Source organism: Tenrec ecaudatus, chromosome 9 (genome assembly GCF_050624435.1).
Source record: "Tenrec ecaudatus isolate mTenEca1 chromosome 9, mTenEca1.hap1, whole genome shotgun sequence".
NCBI lineage: Eukaryota > Metazoa > Chordata > Mammalia > Afrosoricida > Tenrecidae > Tenrec > Tenrec ecaudatus.
Window position 1 is genome coordinate 49,214,127 of NC_134538.1, and position 22,231 is coordinate 49,236,357.

Genomic DNA, 22,231 nt, shown 5'->3' on the forward strand with positions numbered 1-22,231 from the left:
TCTTTCCCTCTCCCTCCTCCTCTCGCCTCTCTCCCTCCCTTGGTCACTCCCTCCCGCTGCTTTCTCCTGCCCCTCCCACTCCCCTTCTGGAGCCTGTTCTGAGTTTTCCTTAGCCGGATTTCATGGCAGGGCTTGGGAGAACGTGGGATAATACACAGTCTGGCCCAATCAGACTGAACTGGGGAAGGGGGTGTGGCCAGGATTTTCCCTTCCTTTGTCATTAACCTTGTCACCGAAGCCCTTTCCCTGACCTGTCTTCAGCCCGAGTCCCTGAGGACTCAAGGAGAATTTAGCTCCCCATTTTCCTGCTGGGGGTGATGATGTATTACCCATACTCCACCCCACCCCCTCATTGGGATGTGGAGAGAAAAAATTAAACAGCAAAAACAAACACACCAAACTCGCTGCCATTGAGTCTATTCGGATCCACAGCAATCCGCAGGACTGAGCAGAACTGCCTCTGTGGGTCTCTGAGATTGTAACTCCACAGGCTCCGAAAGCTTCCTTCTTCTTCCAAGGAGCAGCGGTGGTTTTGAACTGCTGGCCTTGTGGTTAGCAGCCCACTGCGTAGCCCACTATAACACCCAGGCTAATTTGGACGTGGAGGAGGAAGAGAATATGCTGGACACAAAGATCTGGGAAGGATGCTTTTTTTAATTCACCAGGAAAATACCAGGCCATGCCCATAATGTTGATTCCAAGAGGTGTTTATCGGGAGACTCAAAAATGATTTTCTGACAGCCAAAGAAAGGGTGCTTTCTGTTGGCTCTAATGATAAACACATTCCATATTTTCCTGACAATGACTGCTCCCATATGTGGTATGCGTGGGAGCCCTCTTTATATAGCGGGTTAAAATATACCCGCTTTATAGTGGCGTGGCTGCCCACTATGATGAATATAACCAGCGTCATGGAATTGCATGTCCAAAATATTGGGAGAAAAACAAACACCTTTCTGAATGGCAAAAAAACAGATCTATTTTCCAGTATTTATCTTTTACTATGGTAAAACAGTTTAAGAATCTCTCTTTGTAAAATCAGATTTGATAAAATCAGATTTGGGTTTATACAGGATTATTATAATGAATGTGATAATCCATTTTAATAATCAGTATTATAATCAATATATACCAACCCATTATAGTAACCCTGAATAAAATGAAGTATTGAAAAGCAAGGATGTTACTTCGTATTTCAGTCACCTCATATACATGTAGACCGAAGAAGAATCAATGCATTTGAATGATGGTTCTGGAGAAGAGATTAAAAGTACCATGGCCCATCAAAAGGACAAACTGATCCGTCTTGGAAGAAGTTCTTAGAGGCAAAGATGGTCAGACGTCATCACACATTCATTGGACATGTTGTCAGGAGAGACCGATTCTTGGAGAAGGGCATCCTTTTTGGTAAAGAGTGGGGAGGGGGACAGCGACGGAGAGGAAGGCCCTCAGGGAGCTGAGCTGACCCCAGGGCTGTAACAATGCACCCCAGCATGGGAGCACTTGTGAGGACACAGTGTTTTGTTCTGTTGTGAATTACAACCGACTGGATGGCACCTAACAGCAGCATGACGACGACCAAATGTGGACTGATTGCCCCTGGGATCCGGCTGTACTGAGAGAGGGCAGACAGCAGTGTGTCCAGTCTCTGAAGAGGGTACTCCGCCTGCAGGCCTCGTCATCTGAGCATGTGTTCTTTTTCATAACCGGATCCCTATGAGAGGGGCAAGCTACCGCCCACCCATCTGTCAGCTTGTCATACTGTGGTAAGTGCCGGCGTCAGTGCTGACGGGCAGGGTTCAATGGAGTACAGAGAGAGGCCGGTTCTGCAAGAAGGAAGGCTTCGAGGTCTTCTTGTAGAAGTTAGCCCATGAAAACCCTTTGTATCACAACAGCTATTATTCAATACAGTGCCGTGCAGAAAAGCCCTGGCAAACCAGAGCTTAAAGAACTTGATTGCTCACTGCCAAGATTGCCTGTTTGAGCCCATTAGCCGAGCCAGGAGAGAAGATGCACGGACTGCTCTGTAAAGAGGGACAGCCTTGCAAACCCAAGAGGCGGTCTGGGGTGGATTGGAATCATCTCCCCGGCAGTGGGATTTAGTCCTGGAAGATGATGACCCCTCTAGGTTGGAAGGTACTCCAAACACGGTGACTGTCCCCACCGCCATGGACATGGGAGTGGCCGTTCAGTCAGAGCCAACCAGATGGCAATGGACTGCAAAAGCAAGAGGCCAAGAGGGAGAAGGCGCCTGCAGTGGCGGGTGAAAACTGCCTCCTTTCTGACCACTGCCCATGCATGGCCCACGTTTATATCTATACAGCATGCATGTGTGTTTAGAAGCTTTCCTTTCTGCAGCAGATGTCTGATTCACCTTACAATGTGTGTGTGTGTGTGTGTGTGTGTGTGTGTTACAGGATAGCAGCTGCAACCACCATCCCCAAGCGAGCGTACAAGCCAAGGCAAGTAAAACAGACGCCTAGCGAGCTCAACGGAATCACCGCGACTTCAGCGAAGACCACAGGTGAGAGGGCCGTCAGTCAGGCTTACCGCTTGGTGCTGGATCTTTCTGTGAGAATGTGCTGGAACTCTGGCTTGCTTTGCTCTGGTTACTTGGCAAGGGAATCTTTCTTTTCCCAATCATGCCCCCTGCTCCCGGATTCCTGGCTCCAGCTGCTTGAATTGAAATGTGAAATCCAAGAATTCCATAACTTCTTGCCTTCTAATGTGCTTAACTTAGACCACAGGGCCGGTTACATGATCTTTTATATTTAAAAGGGTAACTCTTTCAGAATAGTGTATTATTTTGCAAAAAGTGTAAGTTAGCATTTGTTGAGTACCTGCTATAGCCTAGGAACTAGCTGTAGTGCTACAACGTGTTTAATTACACAAGTGACTCATGACTATATTCCCGAGCAGCGTAATCAAACCCCAAACAAAAATGGATCCCAGTGATCGAAATCCTAGGACCCTGGTGTTGTAGTGAGTTTGACGTTGGGCTGCTAACTACAAGCTCAGCAGTTCAAAACCACCCAGAGCAAGATGAGCTTTGTACCCCCCTGAAGGGTTTGAGGCAGTTCTACTCCATGCTGTTGCTTGAGTTGGAATTGACTGGATAGCAGTGCGGGTGGAGTTTGACCGTCTCTTTGTGATCAACCACTCCTCCCATTCTCCTCTCTGGAGGGCAGCCGCAGTGAATATAGAGAATACTGTCATGCGCATATACATAGGGGCTTCGAAAAGTTTATGAAAAACTCTATTAATCTGTATGTTGTATTCTTTGTGAATTTTACTTACTATTTTTGAACTTTTATTATGAATTCGGTGAGATTTACAGGGCAGATCACGTAGTCATTGGAAAATTCATACACATGTTATTTCATGTCAGTGATCGCAATCCCCACAATGAAGCATCACTCGTCCCACTTCCTCTCTGTGTTTGTTTCCTTTCCTCCTCCTCGCTAACCCTTCTGAACTTTGTCCTCGGGTAAAGGCTACTCTTCTGATCTCAAATGTTTGATTATTCTAAGGACTGCATCCCTGACCAGCGTTACAGTTCCCCTTCAACACCTGTCTGTTGCTTGGCTGAAAATTGAAAGCCATTAAAAAAAATACTCCCAAACTCAAACCTACTGTCATCCAGTTGATTCTGACTCATAGTGACCCTACAGGGCAGAATAGAATGGCCCTGTTTGGGTTGCTGAGGCTGTAAGTCTTTACTGTGAGCAGAAAGCCCCGTCTGTCTTCCATGGAGCAACTAGGGGGTTCAAAGTGCTCACCTTACTTTTAGAGGCCTAAGATGTAGCCCACTACACTACTCGAGCTCTTAATTGAGCCATGGGGTGAGTTAATTGTCAGGCCTAAAGGATGATTAAGGGTCTTGGTCTTGGGGTCCCATCAATCTCTAGCAGGTCAGGAAACTTGGCCTTTATGATTTTGAGTTGTGTCTCACATCGTGTTCCTCTCTATCTGGAACTTCATAATGTGATCCCTTTCAGAGGAGTTGGTAGTGGTAGCAGGGCACCATCTACTTCTGGTCTCAGAATTGTGGAAACTGGGTTTCTGGTAATAGAGATGTCTGAGTAGATGCATGGATAAATATGAATGCTGAATGGGTATGGATGAGAGTACACACACATATGTATACATGCCTACATACCTGCACACACAAATATAGAACACATACACACATATACATGCATATGTGTATATTCTCACCCATACCCATTGTGTTAGTATGGGGAGACTAGAGAAACAAATCCATAGAAACTCATGTGTCTATAAGAGCTCATTTCATATAAAGGGTAATTGTACATTAAGAAAGCATCCCAACCCAGTCCAGTCCAAGCCCCTAAGTCTGATATTAGCCCATATGCCCAATACCAATCTATAAAGTCCTCTTCAGACTCACACAACACATGTAATGATGCTGAATGCAGGACAATCACAGGCCAGTGGGTAGAACGTCTTTGGATCCAGTTGTGTTGTAAGCATCTCAACACAGTCAGGCGTCTCTATGTGGTTTCTTCAGCTTCAGAGGTCTGGTTGCATGAGGGTAGGTCCAAGTGGCTTCTCCAGCTCTGGACACTATGATAGTTCCATGTGTTTTGTTAGCTACAATGTCTCCCAGAGATTGAGAGAGGTCTCCCACTTCCAAGTAGGAAATTATAGGAATTCTCAGAATCCTTAGGGGAAGGCTATGCCCACACAGATACCCATTGGCTATACCCTGATTGACAGCCTAGACTCCACCCCTACATACTGAATCCTCAAAATGATACCAGATTATGTAACTACCACACCCATCCACATATATTTCTTTCTATCTGCCTGCCTGCCTACCTATTAGAGTCAGAGAAGCTCTAATGTTATGTGTTGTCCCACTAAGCACAAAGTTAGCAGTTTGAAACCACCAACCACTCCAAGGGAGAAAGATGAAGCTTTCTACTCCGGTAAAGAGTTACAGTCTCAGAAACCCACAGGGGCAGTTCTATCCTGACCTACGTGGTTGCTATGAGTCAAAATCGACTCAATAGCAATGAATTTGAGTTTGATCTACTCTTTTGCTGCAAATATATTCCTGTATGTGCTGGAACATACAGGAAGCACATTTATGAAAACTTCTTGGCCTTAAGCAAACACTTTGAGCAGGCCTCGAGGCTCAGGGGCACAGTCTCAGGGAATACATCAGTCAATTGGCATAACATAATCTACAAATCCCAATATCTTTTCATTCGTCTTGCCATGGGCGTTGTAAAGCCCCTTCCAGCACACAAAAAGAAATATTTTGTGTTGTTTTTAACACACGACCATGGCTAGGTGGATTGGTTTGCAGCGTATTATTTTGTTTCAATGTATCATCCTTCCTTAGAGATTTTCCCCATGTCGTGCACCTAGCTCTATTTATTGTACTATTTTCACAGCTTCATGGTTTTCATTCATGCACATTACACACCACGTAGAATGCATATATATACATACAAAACATAGATCCCTGTTGGGTATCGGGGGCACTGAGTCAGTTCTCACTCAGGACAGCCTGGACTGCAGACGAGAACTGCTCCAGGGGGTTCCGGGATTGAGACTTTTCAGCAGCAGATCAGCAGGTCCGTCTCCCGAGGGCCCCTGGTGGGTAAAAGGCAGCAGTTCTCACCACGCAGCTGCTCCAGACGAGAAAGATGTGGCCGTCAGTCACCTTAACGGTTTCGAGCCTTGGGAAGCCTGTGGGCCATTCTGCTCTCCGCACACGAGGTTGTCACGAATGGGTTGACTTGATGAAACCAACTGCAACATGCCTCAGAGGACTCTGGGGTCACTGTGAGCTCACAGGAAGTCACACTACTGCAGTGGAATATAGACATAGTTTCCCTATTGGTGGATATGGAGGTTGTTTGTGGGTTGGTTGGTTTGTTTGCTGTTTCAAACAATGTACAAGGAATCTCCTTTCTACCTTTATATGTGGATAGGCAAGCCTATCTAGTGCCAGGTCAGGATGGATGTGCATTTTAAATGGTAGTAAATATTGCCAAAATACCTTCTGAAAATGGCTTGCTCCTTCTATGAACGAATCAGTCCCTGCTTCTCCACAGCCACGTCAGCAGACATCGGGTGTTGGCAGTCACTCAAAGGGAAAAGACGGTACCCCATTTCAGTTTGTCTCTCCGTGGTTCATGGTGAGGCTGGACATTTACCTACTACTTTTAGTCATGATGTTTGCTTGTGATGGGTTCTAAAATTTACTTACAAGTTCCTTGAGTGTTTCTGGGAGATCTGGTCAGGCATTTTGTAGAGTGAGCCTCAGTGGGATTTGTCTGATGATTTCCTTGTGATTAAGTGGGTTTGGCGAGAAAGCGTGCAGAAGTAAAGTTCCATTTTCATTACCTTGTATCCAGAGATGTCCTGTCAACCTGACTTAACATTGTTGATGGTCGTCTTGATTGCTGGGTTGAGGTGTGTTAGTCCATTTCTCCACTCTAAAGTTAATTTGTATGTGTGCGTGTGTGTGAAAGTTTTAACTATGAATTCAGGTTTTTCTTCCATGGAGATAAGGCTATTGAGGTCATCTATTTCCTCTTGGGTACACTTTAGAAGTTTGTGTCTGACATAGAATTTATTTATTTTATGTAAATTGTCTGATATCCAGTCATACGGCTGTGAGTTCCTTTGGAATAATTTAGGTTTCTACTGGGTTGGTAGTGATTTACCTTTTTCATTCCTGAATTTGGTCATCTGTATCGTCTCTCTCTCTCTTTTCCTCTGGCTCATTCTGCTTATAGATTCATCAAATGTACCCATCTTCTCATTCAGTACTCCTGTTTGGAGCCAAGTAGCTGGGCTTCCCGATACGTGGGACCTAGGGAGGGAGCAGACTCCCCTGGCTGCTCTTGTCTAAGACCGCCAACCAGTCTTCCAGCTGCCATGTCCACTGACCCCTGAGCTCTGGCCACACCCAGAGCCCCCTTTGAAGTCTCCCTTTCCAGGAAGCATGTTGAGCGTGGTTTCCTCCTTTGACTACTTCCTATCTCTCAGCTATTCCTCCTAATTTCAGTCCTCCAGAAGTGTTTGTTCATTTTTCTAACATTATTTGGAACTTAAAGAAATCTTCTCTTTTTAAGGATTGAACACAGGAAAGAAAGGCTGCAGTCCTGTCCTCAGTGGGCATTCAGCATGGTAGTGTCTCTTGCAGTCACTCTGTGACACAGGTCCCACTAGATTCATCTCTTTGGTGTCATTCAAAATGCTTTTGGATGCTAAGTGGGTGTACACTCAAATAACCTTAAATCACATGGCTAAAGAAAGTATTCCTTTTTTTCAATCATGTCATATCAAGAAGAATTATAAAATCATTACCACAATCTATTTTAGAACCAGTTTACATTTTTGATGTAGCATTCCATTTACAGTTATTTGTGTGCATTGATTTTAATAAAACATGACCTACAGACTAACTCAGTTGCAGTGCTGTGCAGACTTCTTTCGTATTGTACCACACAGGGGTTACAGCACAAAACCGGTCGTTTGAACCCACTCGAGCAGTGGTTCTCAACCTGTGGGTCGCGACCCCTTTGGGTGTCCAACGACCCTTTCACAGGGGTCGCCCGATTCATAACAGTAGCAAAGTTACAGTGATGAATTAGCAATGACAATAATGTTATGGTTGGGGGTCACCACAGCATGAAGAACTGTATTAAAGGGTGGCAGCGTTCGGAATGGGGTGTCACTCAACATGAACTGTATTAAAGGATTTGGAAGGTTGAGAACCACTGCCCTAGAGGCATGTGGAAAGACAGGCCTGGCGATCGGTTGCAGACATAGGGAGCAGGTTTATTTGCACACTGGGTGCCATCAGTTGGGCTCGATGATCATTCACAACAGCAGCTTTTGTTAAAAAAAAAAAAGACCCCAAAATGCTATGTCAGCTTTACCACTTATATCGAGTGGTTTCCAAGGTCATGTTAGCTGTTGCCATGCCAGCCAGCAGAAAAGAGAGAAAGAACCAAGTCCAGACTAGACAGTTCCTCTTAAGTCAGTGAGGAGGATACAGCACATTTGACATCCAGGGACAAGAGCATCCCCATCTATTGGTCCACATAGTGGTAAAACCAGTTGGGATAGTTTCTGCCCAGTGAGCAGTGGGCAAGCACAGCAGGCCTTGGTCCACAGAGGGGCGACCTCTCTCTGGGCAGGGCTGGCTAAGACCTCTAACCCGACATTTCTTCATTAGACCCTGGCGTTGTTCTCTAGAGGAGACGCTCCTGCCCTTGATCCCGTAGGCACACCGTGCCCAGGGCAGCAATTTCCCTGAGAGCAAAAGTAGATGCAGACTCTCGAGTGTAGTGGCCTTAGGTGAAGTAGACGCAGAGCTTCCCAGGTGAGACTGCGCTCTATCACAGTTCAGTCCCTACAAAAGCGTAACGAGTTTCTACTCTGTATTCTCGGGCAGTTCCATATTGCAGTTCCTCAAAGTTCTGTGCTAGAGGTTGCTGAGTGCCGTTGAGTCGTCTTCAGACTTGTAGCATCCCTACAGGGCCAAGGAGACCCGTCCCATGCGCTTTCCTAGGCTGAAATCTTTATGGGAGCTGATTTCCAGGGTGTGTCTACCTCAGAATGGCCGATTGGTTCAAACTGCCGATCTTCTGCTTAACTGCCAAGCAATTAAGTGCATTGTGCCACACGGACGTCTCTTTTCCGGGTGTAGTTCTTACAAAACAAAAGTAAGACCATTGTCCCCGGATGACTCCATGTCAGGGGGACCCCATTTGTTACAGCGTAGAGCTGCCTCATACAGTTTCCTTGGCTGTTATCTATATAGAAGTAGCCTGGCAGGCCTGATCGGCATCACTGGTAGATTTGAACTGTCAACTTCTAGGTTAGTGGTCAAGGGTAAGTGGTCTTGCTTTGTACCATTTAGGGACCTGAAATAGCTCCTAACTAACAACAACAACAACAAACCCAAAGCCGCTGCCATCCAGGTGATAGGAACTCACCGTGGTCCTATGAGGAGTGTGTGACTTTCAATCTTGCCCGCAGAGAGCGCCTGGTGGGTCTGACACCCTCACGTCTGAGTGGGCCGCCTGACCCACAGCACCACAGGGCCCCTTCAGACACCTCTTTCTCTCCCAACCTCCCTGTGCAATCCATGTGCCCCTTCCTTAACGCATGGAAGCTACTCGGAGGCCATCTGACGCAGACTTGAGGGACAAGGCAAAAGCCCTCCTGCTGCAGTTTGTCCTCAGCTGGCTGCCTGTGTCTGGTGAGGGCCCTCTGAGAAAGAGGCCGGGGCACGGCTGCTTCCTCTCTGTTCACTGGAGTCCAGAAGCACTTAGCGTTTCTACCGTTCCCAGGCCCCACCGGCATCTTCTCTCTCCTGGCTTGCAGACTGGGCCCGTCTTGTTTTCTTAAAGTCACCTGTTGGAAGCTCCGAGGAGCAGCTAGCATGCACCAGCCGTCTGGTTTGAGCCAGCTGCTTCCTTGAGCGCTGCTCGCATGCTGTCTGCTTTCCAAGAGATCCGAGATGTTTCACCAAGCGGATCCCGCAGCCTCCCGCCTGCCTGCCTGCCTCCTCCTCCTCACTGCTTGGATACTGAGTCAGGACCACTGTGCTGCTAATCTCTCGGGTGTTTAGTAGGGCCACACCCCCCGCGTCTGGTAGCAGTGTGCATTCGCTAAGGCAATGGAAGTTACTGTACTAGGGACACTCTGGAAGGCAGTGGTTCAACCAGATGGAAATGGCCAATGGACTTCCAGGAGCGTTTTCCTCTGGAGGAAATGAACAAGAAGTGCCTCATATCCTTTCCACGCTCGCTCGCTGGCAGGAGCTTAGTCACAGGACCACATCTGACTGCGGGCCCGGCAGCCACATCCCAGCTCCAGTTATAGTCCTGTGGAAGAATGGGGCCCTGTGCAGTCCGCATTTCCTACACACAATTCTTCCAAATTAGCTGTCGAAGAAGATGTCTGTTCTGCCACCCACTGACCTCTCTAAAACAAAACAAAACAAAACAGTTGCTCCGGAGCCTAGCTTTTCCGAGGCTCATTCTTCAGGAGTGGGCAGCCGGGCCCTTCGACGTAGGCTGTTCTTAGCCTGGAGGCTCTGCTGAAGTCCTGGTGATGCAGCTTCTAGAATCACACCAGTACATAAACCGACAGACAAGGGGGCTGTTGTACACGGGCCGCTGGGAGTCGGCACCGACACGTCGGCATCTAACGGCAACAAGGAATCGATTCGGACTTGCTGTGACCCTGGGTATGTCAAGAGCAGGCATGTTCTCCGTGTGGAGGGGGGAGGGGGGTTATGGAGGTAGATCGCCACATCTTTCCTCTGAGGTGCCTCAGGATGGACTCAACCCTCCCAACTTTTGATTAGTAGGTGACTGAGGTGACTCTGCTTGCACCCTAGGCTGAGACTCCTGACTATACTGTAGCATCCCGTGTCATTCATTCCTGTTAGAATGGGGTACCAGGTAAAACCCAACACCACTGGCAGGACTGCATGTTCAGATAACTTAGGGTGTTGGCAAACTTAAAAAAAAAAAACATTTCCTGTAAAGGCCCAGAGAATAAGTATGTTAGTTTTTTGGGTCCTGCAGGGACTGTTGCCGCGGCCATGAGAGCACAAAGCAATTATGAAGTTACATTTACAGCCATCGAACCAATGCCGACTTATAGCGACCCTGTAGGACAGGACAACTTCCCAGGAGGGTTTCTGAGACTAACTCTCTCTAGAGTAGAAAGCCTCATTGTTCTCCTGAGAAGTGGCTAGTGGTTTCAAACTGCTGACCTCTCGGCCAGCAACTCAAGTTGTAACCCACTTCACTGTTAATACACAAATGAATGTGCATGGCTGTTTTCAATAAAACTTTATTTGGTCCATTTGATAGTGTGCCAATCTTTGGGGTAGCTATTGGGAAAGCAATTTAGCAAGATGGAGCAAAATGAATAAAAATAGTCTACTCTATGCTACCTCGCTCTTTCAAATGTGTGGGAAAGTGCCATTGCAGTTACAGGATCTACAGGAATAAAATGTTATCAGGAGGAATAACATTATGACCAATACTCAGTTACGTCCATTCGTTAGTAGGAGAATGGCTAGATAAAGTATGATACATCCAGTGGGGTCTTGTAAGGCCAATCAAAATGATCAATATGGATAGTATGTTGAAAAAGAAATATTTGTAGTATGATGATAACTGAAAGAGGAAAATACAAAGTTAAAGTATACTATGATTAATCAGAACTAAAAGCACTGACATCGAATTGATTCTGACTCACAGTGACCGAACGGGCAGAGCCCCAGGGCTCCAGTGGGTTCCTGAGGCTGTGAATCTTTACGGACGCAGGCAGCCTCATCTTTCTCCCTGCGAGCAGCTGGTGGGCTCAACTTGCCCACCTTTCAGTTGGCAGCCCAGTGCCAGACCCACTTTATGAATCCACTTTGTGCAGACCAAGCTAAAGAGCAAAATTATGGGCAATACTTTTATTTTTTAAAATATGTTCCTTAAAAATTCTATTTTCAACAAGAATGTTGGAATAAACAAACAAACAAACAAAAAGGTGTATCTAATCATGTGAACAAGTGGACAGCTTTTGAAGAAGAGATGGGGGCTTTGTTCCTTAAGGAAATTACATATCCCATTTTGTTCTTCGTTCCCCCTGGCCTCTGGGAAGCACAGTGCCCAGTCGGGGGTGGGGTGGGGGGTGTCAAGCCCCAGGACCATTTAGATGACTGCAGGGCAGTGTGGCTACTTCTCCCCCACAGATGAAGGTCCCAGTTTGCCTGGGATCATCCTAGTTATATTGTGGTTCAAGTGTAAATTTAAAATAGTGCTTCCTTTTTAACTCTCAAAAGTTCTTTGGCTTGGATAAGTTATATCACACCACTATCTTTCATGTCTTTTAATTTCTGATCTTAAAAAAATCTTACTCTGAATATGCATATTTTAATGTAAACCACTTCAAACTTTCTTTTTCTAAAGAAATTGCATACAAACAAACGCAAAACTTTGCAAGGGTGTCCAGCCTCCTCCCCACCCAACCCCCACACACAACATAGATGTTGATACTTTGAATGAAGCAGAACTCAGTACACCGAGGTCAGTCCCTACGCATGCCCCTAACCTTCCAGCCTCACTCAAGCAGGGGAGGAGTTCTTGGAGACAGGACTTAGGTCAGGCTCCTGAGACAGGTGCTCTCACGTAGCATGGGGAAGGACTCAGCCTCCTTTGATGAAGTTGTACCCCTCCTCCAGTCAGACTAAGCAATTCACTGCCATCGAGTTGGTGCTGACTCATAATGACCTAATGGGACAGAGTGGAACCGTCCATGTTGGTAATTCTTTTTTTAAAAAATTATTTTATTGGAGGCTTGTACAGCTCTTATCACAATCCATCCATCCATCCATCCATCCATCCATCCATCCATCCATCCATCCATGTGTCAAGCACATTTGTACATCTGTTGCCATCATCATTTTCAAAACATTTTCTTTCTACTTGAACCTTAGTATCAGCTCATTTTGCCCCTTCCCCTCCCTCATGAACCTTTGATAATTTATAAATTATTATTTTTTTCACGTCTTAATCCGACCACTGTCTCCCTTCACCCACTTTTCTTTTGTTTGCACCCCCCAGGGGGTTTTATGTCAATCATTCTGATCGGTTACCTCTTACTCCCCCCACCTTCTCCTCACCCTCCTGGTATCGCTACTCTCATTATTGGTCCTGAGGGGTTTATCTGTCCTGGATTCCAAGTGTTGTGAGCTCTTATCTATACCAGTGTACATGCTCTGGTCTAGCCAGATTTGTAAGGTAGAATTGGGGTCATGATAGTTGGGGAGAGGAAGCATTAAAGAACAAGAGGAAGGTTGTATGTTTCTTCGATGCTATTATTGTACCTTGACTGGCTTGTCTCTTCCTTGTGACCCTTCTGTAAGGGGATGTCCAATTGTCTACAGATGGGCTTTGGGTCTCCACTCTGCACTCCCCCTCATTCACATCGATATGATTTTTTTGTTCTGGGTCTTTGATGCCTGATACCTGATCCCATCAACACTTCATGATCCCACAGATGTGCTTTTTCCATGTGGACTTTGTTGCTTCTCAGCTAGATGGCTGCTTATTTATCTTTAACCCTTTAAGACCCCAGATGCTATATCTTTTGATAGCCCGGCGCTATCAGCTTTCTTCAGTACATTTGCTTATGCACCCATTTTGTCTTCAGCGATCGTGTCAGGAAGGTGAGCATCACGGAATGCCAGGGAATTAGAAAAAGGTGTTTTTGTGTGAGGGGTTACTTAAGTAGGGGCCCAATGTCCATCTGCTGCCCTAGTACTTAACATATAAATATATGTACAGAGATATTTCCCTATTGTTATATGTAAATACATTTACATATGTACATGCCTGTATTTAGACCTCTACATATGCCCATTTGCCCCCTATTTCTTCCCTGTATTTCCTTTTACTTTCCTCTTGCCCCACTATCATGTTCAGCCTTCATTTGGGTCTCTGTAATTCTTCTCAGTTACATTCTCTTTGATCAAGCCCCACCAGGCCTCCTACACCCTCCTCACCACTGATTTTAGATCACTTGTTCCCTTGTCCCTGGGTTTGTTAACACCCACTTTCTTTCTGCTGCCTCCCACTCTCCTGTGTCCCCCCAGCACCGTAGGTCACGTTTTCTCCTCTGGATTGTTTATCTCGCCTACCTTATCTACATAGACATGCAAAGACAATAATAAGCACAAAAACAAGACAGAGCAAAACCAATCAACAACAACAAAACAATTACAACAAAAAAAGAAAAGCCTATAAATAGTTCCAGGGCTGTTTGTTGATCTTTAGGAGTGTTTTCCAGTACAGTGTGATGGGGTGCCATGCTCTGGCCCCAAAGTCTATTTTTGGTATTCCCTGGGGACTTCATTGCTTTGCTCCCCATGCTGTTCTGTTGCACACCCTTAGCATTTCATCCAGGTGTGGTGGGCTTGGATTGGACTGGTCCCTCTCCCTGAGCTGTAGCTTCAGTGCTGTCCTCTGAAGTGAATTCTTCTGCAGGGAGGGGATGGGGTGTCCGCGTACTTGGGACTGGGGCCAGCCCCAAGACTGTAACTCTTTATGGGAATAGATAGCCTCATTTTTTTCCCCTCTTAAGGAGTACTCCTGGTTTCAAACTGTTGACCTTGTGGTTAGCAGTCTGATTTATAACCCATTGTGCCACCAGGACTCCCCTCTCCCAATAGGGCGATTAATTTAACTATTCAGGTCGGCAGCATGGAGATTGTTGTGAAACACTAATCCTAACCAGTTACCTTTGAGCTGGCTCTGGCCCCCATGTGGGTCAGAGTCGAACTGTCAGGTTTTCCATGGCTGATTTTTCAGAAGTGGATAGCCAGGCCTTTCTTCCAAGGTATCTCTGGGTGGACTTGAACTGCCATCCTTTCAGTGAGTAGCCGATCACACGCATTGCTTGCACCATCTGGGAGCTCCATGAAAATAAAATGGAATTTTAACTAAACCAAGGGCCAAAGGACCTAACATTTGAGTGTCTTCAATATGCCAGATATTATTATTTAATCCTTTGGCTACCTGATTCATTTCTTCCTCATAATAATGCTTCAGGGAACTAACTGTAATACTGATAAAGGCAGGAAAACTAATATAAACGTAGCAGGTATGCTTCCTGGGTACCTTACATAGGTCAGATATTTTACTTGATGTACATTCCTAGTGCTGTTATCAACACCATGGCATAGATGAATAAATGGAGATTAAGTGAGAATTTAAGGTCCCAAAGCCAGTAAATAACAGAGCTGACCACCTTTCCTTATAGATAACTCACTTTCTATTATTAAAAAGGAATGCTAGGGAATCTTATTAAAAATGTTCAGATGCATAAGGGATGATTTATTTCCCAAATCCTCCAGCACAGGAATTCTGATATGTAAACCAGTGACTTGGCGCAAAGGTGTTCTGGTCTATGCATCTGAGTTGAGGGTGGGGTGAGGCGCAAGCACTGGTGGAAAATGGGTCTTTGGCTTCCTCACTGACTTGTGCGTGCCCGTGCGTCTGGCCCTCCTCCTTGGCCGTGCAGCTCCGTCGGGGGGTGGGGGGCGGGAGATGACGTTGACAGCAGTACCCTGTTCAGCCAGAGCCCACACTTGTGCAAACAGACGGCTTTCAGGAAGGCCGGGGCCTGATGTCCAGGGCCTCCACAGCAGTGGGCTTTACCGTGGGCCACTGCTCGACTCTAGCCTGGGCCTTTCAAGCAGGCTTCTCCCACGTTTCCCTTGGCCGAGGCTTCAGCCCCCCAACTCCCCAGCCAGCCTCAGGGACCTTGGACATGTGGGTGGAATTCGCAAGTGTGAAAGGGTCCTGTCCTGTCTGCTCCTGAGGCACCGTTTCAAAAGAATATGGCATTTTATAGTCTGCATTAAGGGGAAATTACTTTCCATTAGGAATCTGAATGATTCGCACATAGTGTTTATAAAGCGAAGGAAAAAATGTCAAGCATTTCACTAACAATTTAAAGCAAATCTCACAAGGCTCTGCCAGGAACGGACTCCAAGAACATTTTCTTCATCGGTTCTTCTCTCTAAGGAAGGGAGGAGGGGAAGTCAGAGGAGGTAGGTCAAGGAGGCAGACTCCACCGTCAGCCGGAGAGGAAGTCTTCCGTAAGATCAGGGGTAGGCTGCTCTGAGAAAAAATACAGAGGAGCCAAGAGAGGGAGCGGGGGTGGGATCTGGTCTTGAAGTGAGGGCTCACAGACAAAGCCCACGTGTCGGCTCTGTCTCAGAGGAAGGCCGGGCTAGCCAAGCCTGTGGGGGGTGGGGCCTTGCTGCTTCACCAGTGCCTGCTGGCCCCCTGTCCCCAAAGAGAAGGGGCGACCAAGAAAACGTCTTTGAGCCGAAATGGCCATTTTCAAGAAAGCGGTGTGGAAACTTGTGGCCTGTGCTCAACACTCCGGCCCCACTTCGTTACTTACAACCAAACCCATTGCCCAACGTTGGGTTGATGATGACTCACGGTGGCCCCGCATGTTAAGGCGGGGGCAGGGCATGTCTTGGCAGGCAGGCCACATGAGGCCCAAGAGATCATCACATGGCTCACCAAAGAGAAGCCGCTGCCCCATCACCTCTGCTGTTGTTTCTGTAACGAGGAGCCATTGGGTCCGTTCCAGTGCACAGTGGTCGCGTGGACAACAGAACAGAACACCACCTGGGCCTGGGCCTCACAACTGTGCTTAGGTTACAGCCCGTTGCTGCAGTCCCGGGGTCAGTCCTTCTTGTTGGGGTCTTCCTCTTTCTCTCCACCTCCCCCTCCCCCCCCACTTTTCCACACAGGATGCCCTTCTACAGACTCTGGGCCCCAAGTAGGTGAGCTGAAGTCTCACCGCCCTTGCCTCTGAGGAGCATTCTGGCTGTACTTCTTCCAAGCCAGCTTTGTCTGTTCTTTGGCAGCCCATGGCACTTTCAATAGTCTTCATTCACACCATAGTTCAAGTGCATCGATAGGTCTTCTGTCTCCCTTATGCAATGTCCAACTTCTACCAGCATATGAGGCGATTGAAAATGGCATGGCTTTGGTCAGGCACACCTATGTCCTCACAGGAGGGGTGAGTTCATTCAATGTTTGACCGGTATCCAAATGGCCCTTGGTGGAAAAATGGTTCTCTGACTCTGTGTGAAAGAATAGAGCTGAGCGCTCTTGGGTTCTACTGGCTGTCCTCTTCATGGGAACAGGTTGCCAGCCCTTTCTTATGTGGCACTGCTGGGCGGGTTCCAACAACCAGCCTGTAACTTTGTGGGTGTGACAAACTGTTTGCACCTCCCCATACCTCCCCCATGGTGTCACTTGTGGACAAAGTCTATTTGGCATTAGGTGTTGACTTTTTCTTCTCTGAAATTCCTAAAAGGGTACCACTTGCTGTCATCATACCTAGAGGTTAATCTACTCCAATCTGAGATGTGCTTGAACCGATGTCCAAGGCTGAGATTGATTAACAAGTGTTCCTTCCAACCATGTCCTCCGCGTGGAGTGAGGTGAACTGAAGCTCTCAGGTGGTTTATATGAAGGCACGCTAACTCCCCTTAGGTCCCAAAGTGACTTTTATACATTTCTAGATGCTTCTGAAGAGGCTCTGAAATCATTTCTAGACTCTAAGCCATTGTCCTCCTTGGGGCAAACTCTTTAGGTTTGCATTAGAAATAAGCATGTATGCAAACGTAAAGTGTGAAGTTTGAAAATCTAAAAAGACAAGCACTTTACAAATGAAACATACATACATGCTCATATAGGTATATAGGGGTGTGTGTGCGTGTGTATGAGAGAGAGAGAGAGAGAGAGAGAGAGAGAGAGAGAGAGAGAGAGAGAGCAAGAGACAGAGAGAGAGCAAGAGACAGAGAGAGAGAGAGCAAGAGACAGAGAGAGACAAAGGGTCCTCAAAAAGTTTGAGTTTCATTTTTCCATGAACTTTTTAAAGCCCATGTGAGTTTGTTTGTATACACATATATTTAGGAGCCCTAGGGGTGCAGTGTACTGACCATTGGGCTGCTAGGTCTGCAGTTCAAATCCAACCACCAAAATGAGGCGGTCTATTCCCATATCACAGTATTGGAAACCTTAGGGCGCAGTTCAACTATATCCTATAGGGTTGCTATGAGTCAGGATATACTTGATGGCAGTGGGTTTAGGGATGTGTGTGTGTGTGTGTGTGTATATATATATATATATATATATACACTTAAATTGAAAAGAGGAATTACAATTTCAGAGTGGTGACAATGGCATTGACTTCATGGGTTCTTTTGCACTTTCTCCTCCTCTTCTCCTTCACCTTCTCCTCCTTCTTGCTTTCCTTTCTTCCAGCCCTCTCTTCACACCCATGTTATCAGTAGTGGTTCCGAGTCACAGTTCATTGGCAGTAGAGGAACGAACAAGCAAGCAGAAGTCTTAACTTGTAGCTCAGGCACTTAGTTGCATTGTGACTCTGAGTGAGTTTCTGAACATCTCCGGGCCGGCTTGCTCCTCTCCTTAAGGGACGTATGTGGAATGCCAGCTCGCGGGGGATTTTCCACAGCTCTCCAGCCTGTGGCTGAGCTGTGCAGCTTTGTGCACACTTCGCACCCTTAAAAATCTGAAAAGCAATCAGGCTGACCATGATACGGTTTTGAAAAGTGGTCTTGGTGGTGCAGGGGTTATGCGTTGAACTGCACTCTGAAAGGTCCGCAGTTTGAAACCACCAGCTGCTCCATGGGAGAAAGATGGGCCTTTCTACTCCCATACAGAGTTACAGTCTCCGAGACCCACAGGGGCGGTTCTACCCTGTCCTGTAGGGTCTCCATAAATCAGAATGGACTAGATGACAGTGAATTTGAGTTTTATATTTTAAAAAATATTTTATTTTTTTTAAAAAGGAGACAAACTGTGATTTGCGGTTTTCTTTGTTAGTCAGTGGCCATTGCTTTGGGAAAGAAGCGTCCGTTCTATGAAGAGCTGAACGAAGCATTGAATGCAGATTTTTTTTCACCACAGGGACTCCTGCCATTTAATTCCTTTAGACAATCTGTAAAAAAAAAAAAAAAAAAAGCATTTTTTAAAAGCCTGCAAGACATAAGTTGGGGAAATTTTAAGACCGTGTGACTGAAATGGCTATATGTTTATATTATCACACACACAGCATATTTAAAAATCTTAGTCTACATCCTGCAATAAGACCCCATCATCTCAATAGTAACATGCAGGCTTCTGTTAAAAAGGAAAACGAATATTGTAGAGGTCCGCTGTCCCCGGCAGCTGCACATGGGGCTGCGCTCCATCGCACAGAGAACCCCGCGGCTGGATTACGTGGTGGATCCCTCCTGGAGTGGAGTGGACGGTCTCACTTTCAGACTTGAGTCCCAGGATGACAGGAGTGAGAGGCACAGGGAAAGTATGAGGAACAGTGCCAGCCAGTGACAAGTGGTAGCTCACACCAGACCTCGTGGCAGTGCCCTGTCGGAGAGAGGTGTGTCTGGAGCCACACAGGGGGTGCACCGGATGATCGGCAACAGATGCTGGTGGTCCAAGAATGTGGACCCACGATAGACAGCCTTCTACCCGCCAAGAGAAGCCAGAAGTCACATGGATAAGTGAAATCTCCTGGTGTTTCAATATTGGCAAGTGGTCCCCATTGTAAAACGCAAGGAGCGGGCCAAACAAAACAGAATCTGCAAGTCGATTCCTATGCCAGTGGCCAGATAGTCACCTCTAATTAAGATGGCCATTTGTCTTCCCTCCCTCCTCCCTAGCTCAGAGTGGCAAACACAACCACACAACAGCGGCTCTCCTTGTGTTGGAGAACTCACCTCCTAGGAAGCTTTGATAAATAAATTGGGCCCAGCTTCGAAGGTATCTGCGAAAATCATCTCGCTAGACAAACAAAGGTTTTGTAAGGTAGAGGATCTGAGCCGTATGGGTGAAGCTCATATAGTATAACCGGTAGAAATTGTGGTGAATTGATATTAGGGGTAAAACACACCCACAGGCTGATTTTTCTAGACCCTAAAGACGAAGCTGGAATTCCATTGACAAGTAATTTTAATTGATCACATCTCCTGTGGGTGAGATCCAGGGCTGCTGTTTCCAGAGAGACATTCATAGAAGTAGATACTTTCCCCTAGATTGTCCTCCCCAATTTACTACTCAACCAGCATCTAGATAACACGTTCCCAAACTTCTTTGCCTACTTTTCAGGAAAAACAAAGCAAGAACAAAAAACCCCTCTGTCATCCCCTCTGAGAGTTAAAAGCGTTTGTACTATCACCGACACTCCATGATAAAGCGTGCATCCCTTTGGGTCATCCCAGCACCCTGAGAGGACAGTACCCCCTCACTGATATACTCCTACTTGTAATGTACTTATAAGGGCCCAGATGTGATTGGGGTCACACAGTTAATCTCTATAAAATCGAGCTAGAAAAAACAAACAAAAGCCAGAGTTAGAAGCCAGGGGTCTGAAGTTTCTTTCCAATGGACAAAAGCCTACTAATTCAGAGATGTTGAATAAAATGGTATTTGTGTTTTTTTTTTTTGAGGGGGGTTATGTATCAGAATTATGCCACGCCTGTGTTGGCTAAAGGAAAAGTATTCGCCTCAAAAGAATCTTGCTACGAGAGACCCAGATTTGGGGTTTCAAAGGAAAAAAATATATACTCACACATGCACACAGCCACACAAGTGTTTGCACACACACACACACACACACACACAGCATTGGACAGGAGCGGGAGCCAGACAGCCCATTCAGGCTCAGAGGTGGTATTTCCTAGGTGGAGCGTGGTGCCTAGCCTGGAGAAGGAGTCTGGGCCGGAAATAAACTTGGAAGTTTCCAATCAGATTCTAAGCCGCCACCCCACCCCTTGCTCTAAAATGCTGGGAGATAAATTACCCAGCCAGATACAGATAGATACAGGCCCAGATACCATCACACCTCAAGGTGGTTTGGGTTCCATTCCTGATCCGGCTGCTGACTCTTCCTCCCTGCTCCTGCGTGGCCCACCGGCAGAGAAACCCACAGCCGTTACTGAGCCCCTGAGTGGTCCAAAGGACACTGTGCTTCTGAGAGTTGTTAAAGGCTGTGAGATCTTGGATCCAGATTTCCAGGCATTTCTTCTGAAGCACCTGTGGGTGGTGGCAGAGCACTTACCTGCTCACACCTCGCAGGGACGTGGTCTCACCAGGGTCATCAGGAAACACTTCAGAAAAGCTCTGAGCGATTTCTTCAGAACCAGGGTCTGACAGAAAACTATCCACCCAGCCCTCGCTTTCAAAAGACTTCGGAGTCAGGCAAACCAGAGCCAGTTGCCCTCAGGTTATTTTTGACTCTTGGCGCCCCTGTGTGTGTTGGAGGCTTTTCGGTGGCTGGTTTGCCAGAAGTAGATCGGCAGGCCTTTCTTTCAAGTCTCTGAGTGGACTTGAACCCCCACCTTCCAGTTAGCCGTGGTGCACACTAACCGTTTACAGAAGCGCACTGCCACCCAGTCAGCTCCATTTCTCAGCAACCCCGTGACATAATTTCCCACACTGATTTGGCTAACTGCCCCTTTTTCAGGAAAAAAAAAAAAATCACTCAGTGCCCCTCAGGCAATTAAAATCGTTTGTATGATAGCCCATAATCCATGATAAGGCTTAGATATCGGTGCTTGCAGATGAAGGCCATGCAGGGGGCAATGCCACTCACTTTGGAAACATTGTTTATAAGGGTGTAGAGCAGGGGTTCTCAACCTGTGGGTCACGACCCCTTTGGGGGTCGAACGACCTTTTCACAGGGTTGCCCGATTCATAACAGTAGCAAGATTACAGTTATGAAGTAGCAGCAAAAGGTAATTTTATGTTTGGGGGTCACCACAGCTGTATTAAAGGGGGACTGTATTAAAGGGCGTGGCATTAGGAAGGTTGAGAACCACAGGTTCAGAGACTCTCGGGAACAGGCAGCCCTCTTTTTCCATTTACAGAGGGTGGAGCAAACCCAATATCTTGTCACTTCATTCCTCTGGGCCCCCATGTCCCCATCAAATAGCATGGGAACGATCACTCCATGGTGCACAGTGTATGAGTCAGAACCAGCATGCCGGCAGCGGGTTTGGATTTTGGTTTGGTGTGTGCAGGGTGACTTCTAAGGCTGGAATAATCTAGATCAGTGGTTCTCAACTTGTGGGTCACTTTGGGGGTCAAACGACCCTTTCACAGGGCTTGCCTAAGACCAGTGGAAAACATGTAAATATTTTACAATATATAGTTATATATTGTTTTGTGATGAATCACGATGCTTTAATTATGTTCCATTTGTAACAGTGAAAATATACCCTGCATATCAGATATTTACATTACAATTCATAACAGTAGCAAAATGGTGGTTATGAAGTAGCAACAAAAATAATCTAATGGTTGGGGGATCACCACAACATGAGGCACTGTATGAAGGGGTCACGGCGTCGGGAAGGTGGAGCTCCACTGGTGTAGATGATGTTTGTGAGGTGATGCTCGCTACAGTGTAAGTGCCCCTGAAGGTGGCTGTTGATGTTACATAATCGGTTATCTGATTTCCAGCCTACAGCAGACTGGAAGCGGCAGAGTAGAAGGGCCTGAGGGACTGCTTCGGGAAGGCCCGCTGGCAGCAGGAAAAGTGACAGGTCGCAGCCTGACTACAAGGGAGGAAGGAGAAAACCTATAAAAAGCAGGATCAAAAACTCAAAAGG

General features: G+C 46.6%; 1 protein-coding gene across 1 annotated transcript in view; it reads left to right on the plus strand.

Moving 5' to 3' along the window:
* Window positions 1-22,231, plus strand: part of SH3GL3 (SH3 domain containing GRB2 like 3, endophilin A3) — a 64,389-nt gene that overhangs the window by 31,191 nt on the left and 10,967 nt on the right. Inside the window, exon 7 of the mRNA XM_075557491.1 lies at window positions 2,418-2,524. Coding sequence (XP_075413606.1) covers window positions 2,418-2,524 — 107 coding nt within the window. The remainder of the gene's footprint in view (window positions 1-2,417; window positions 2,525-22,231) is intronic.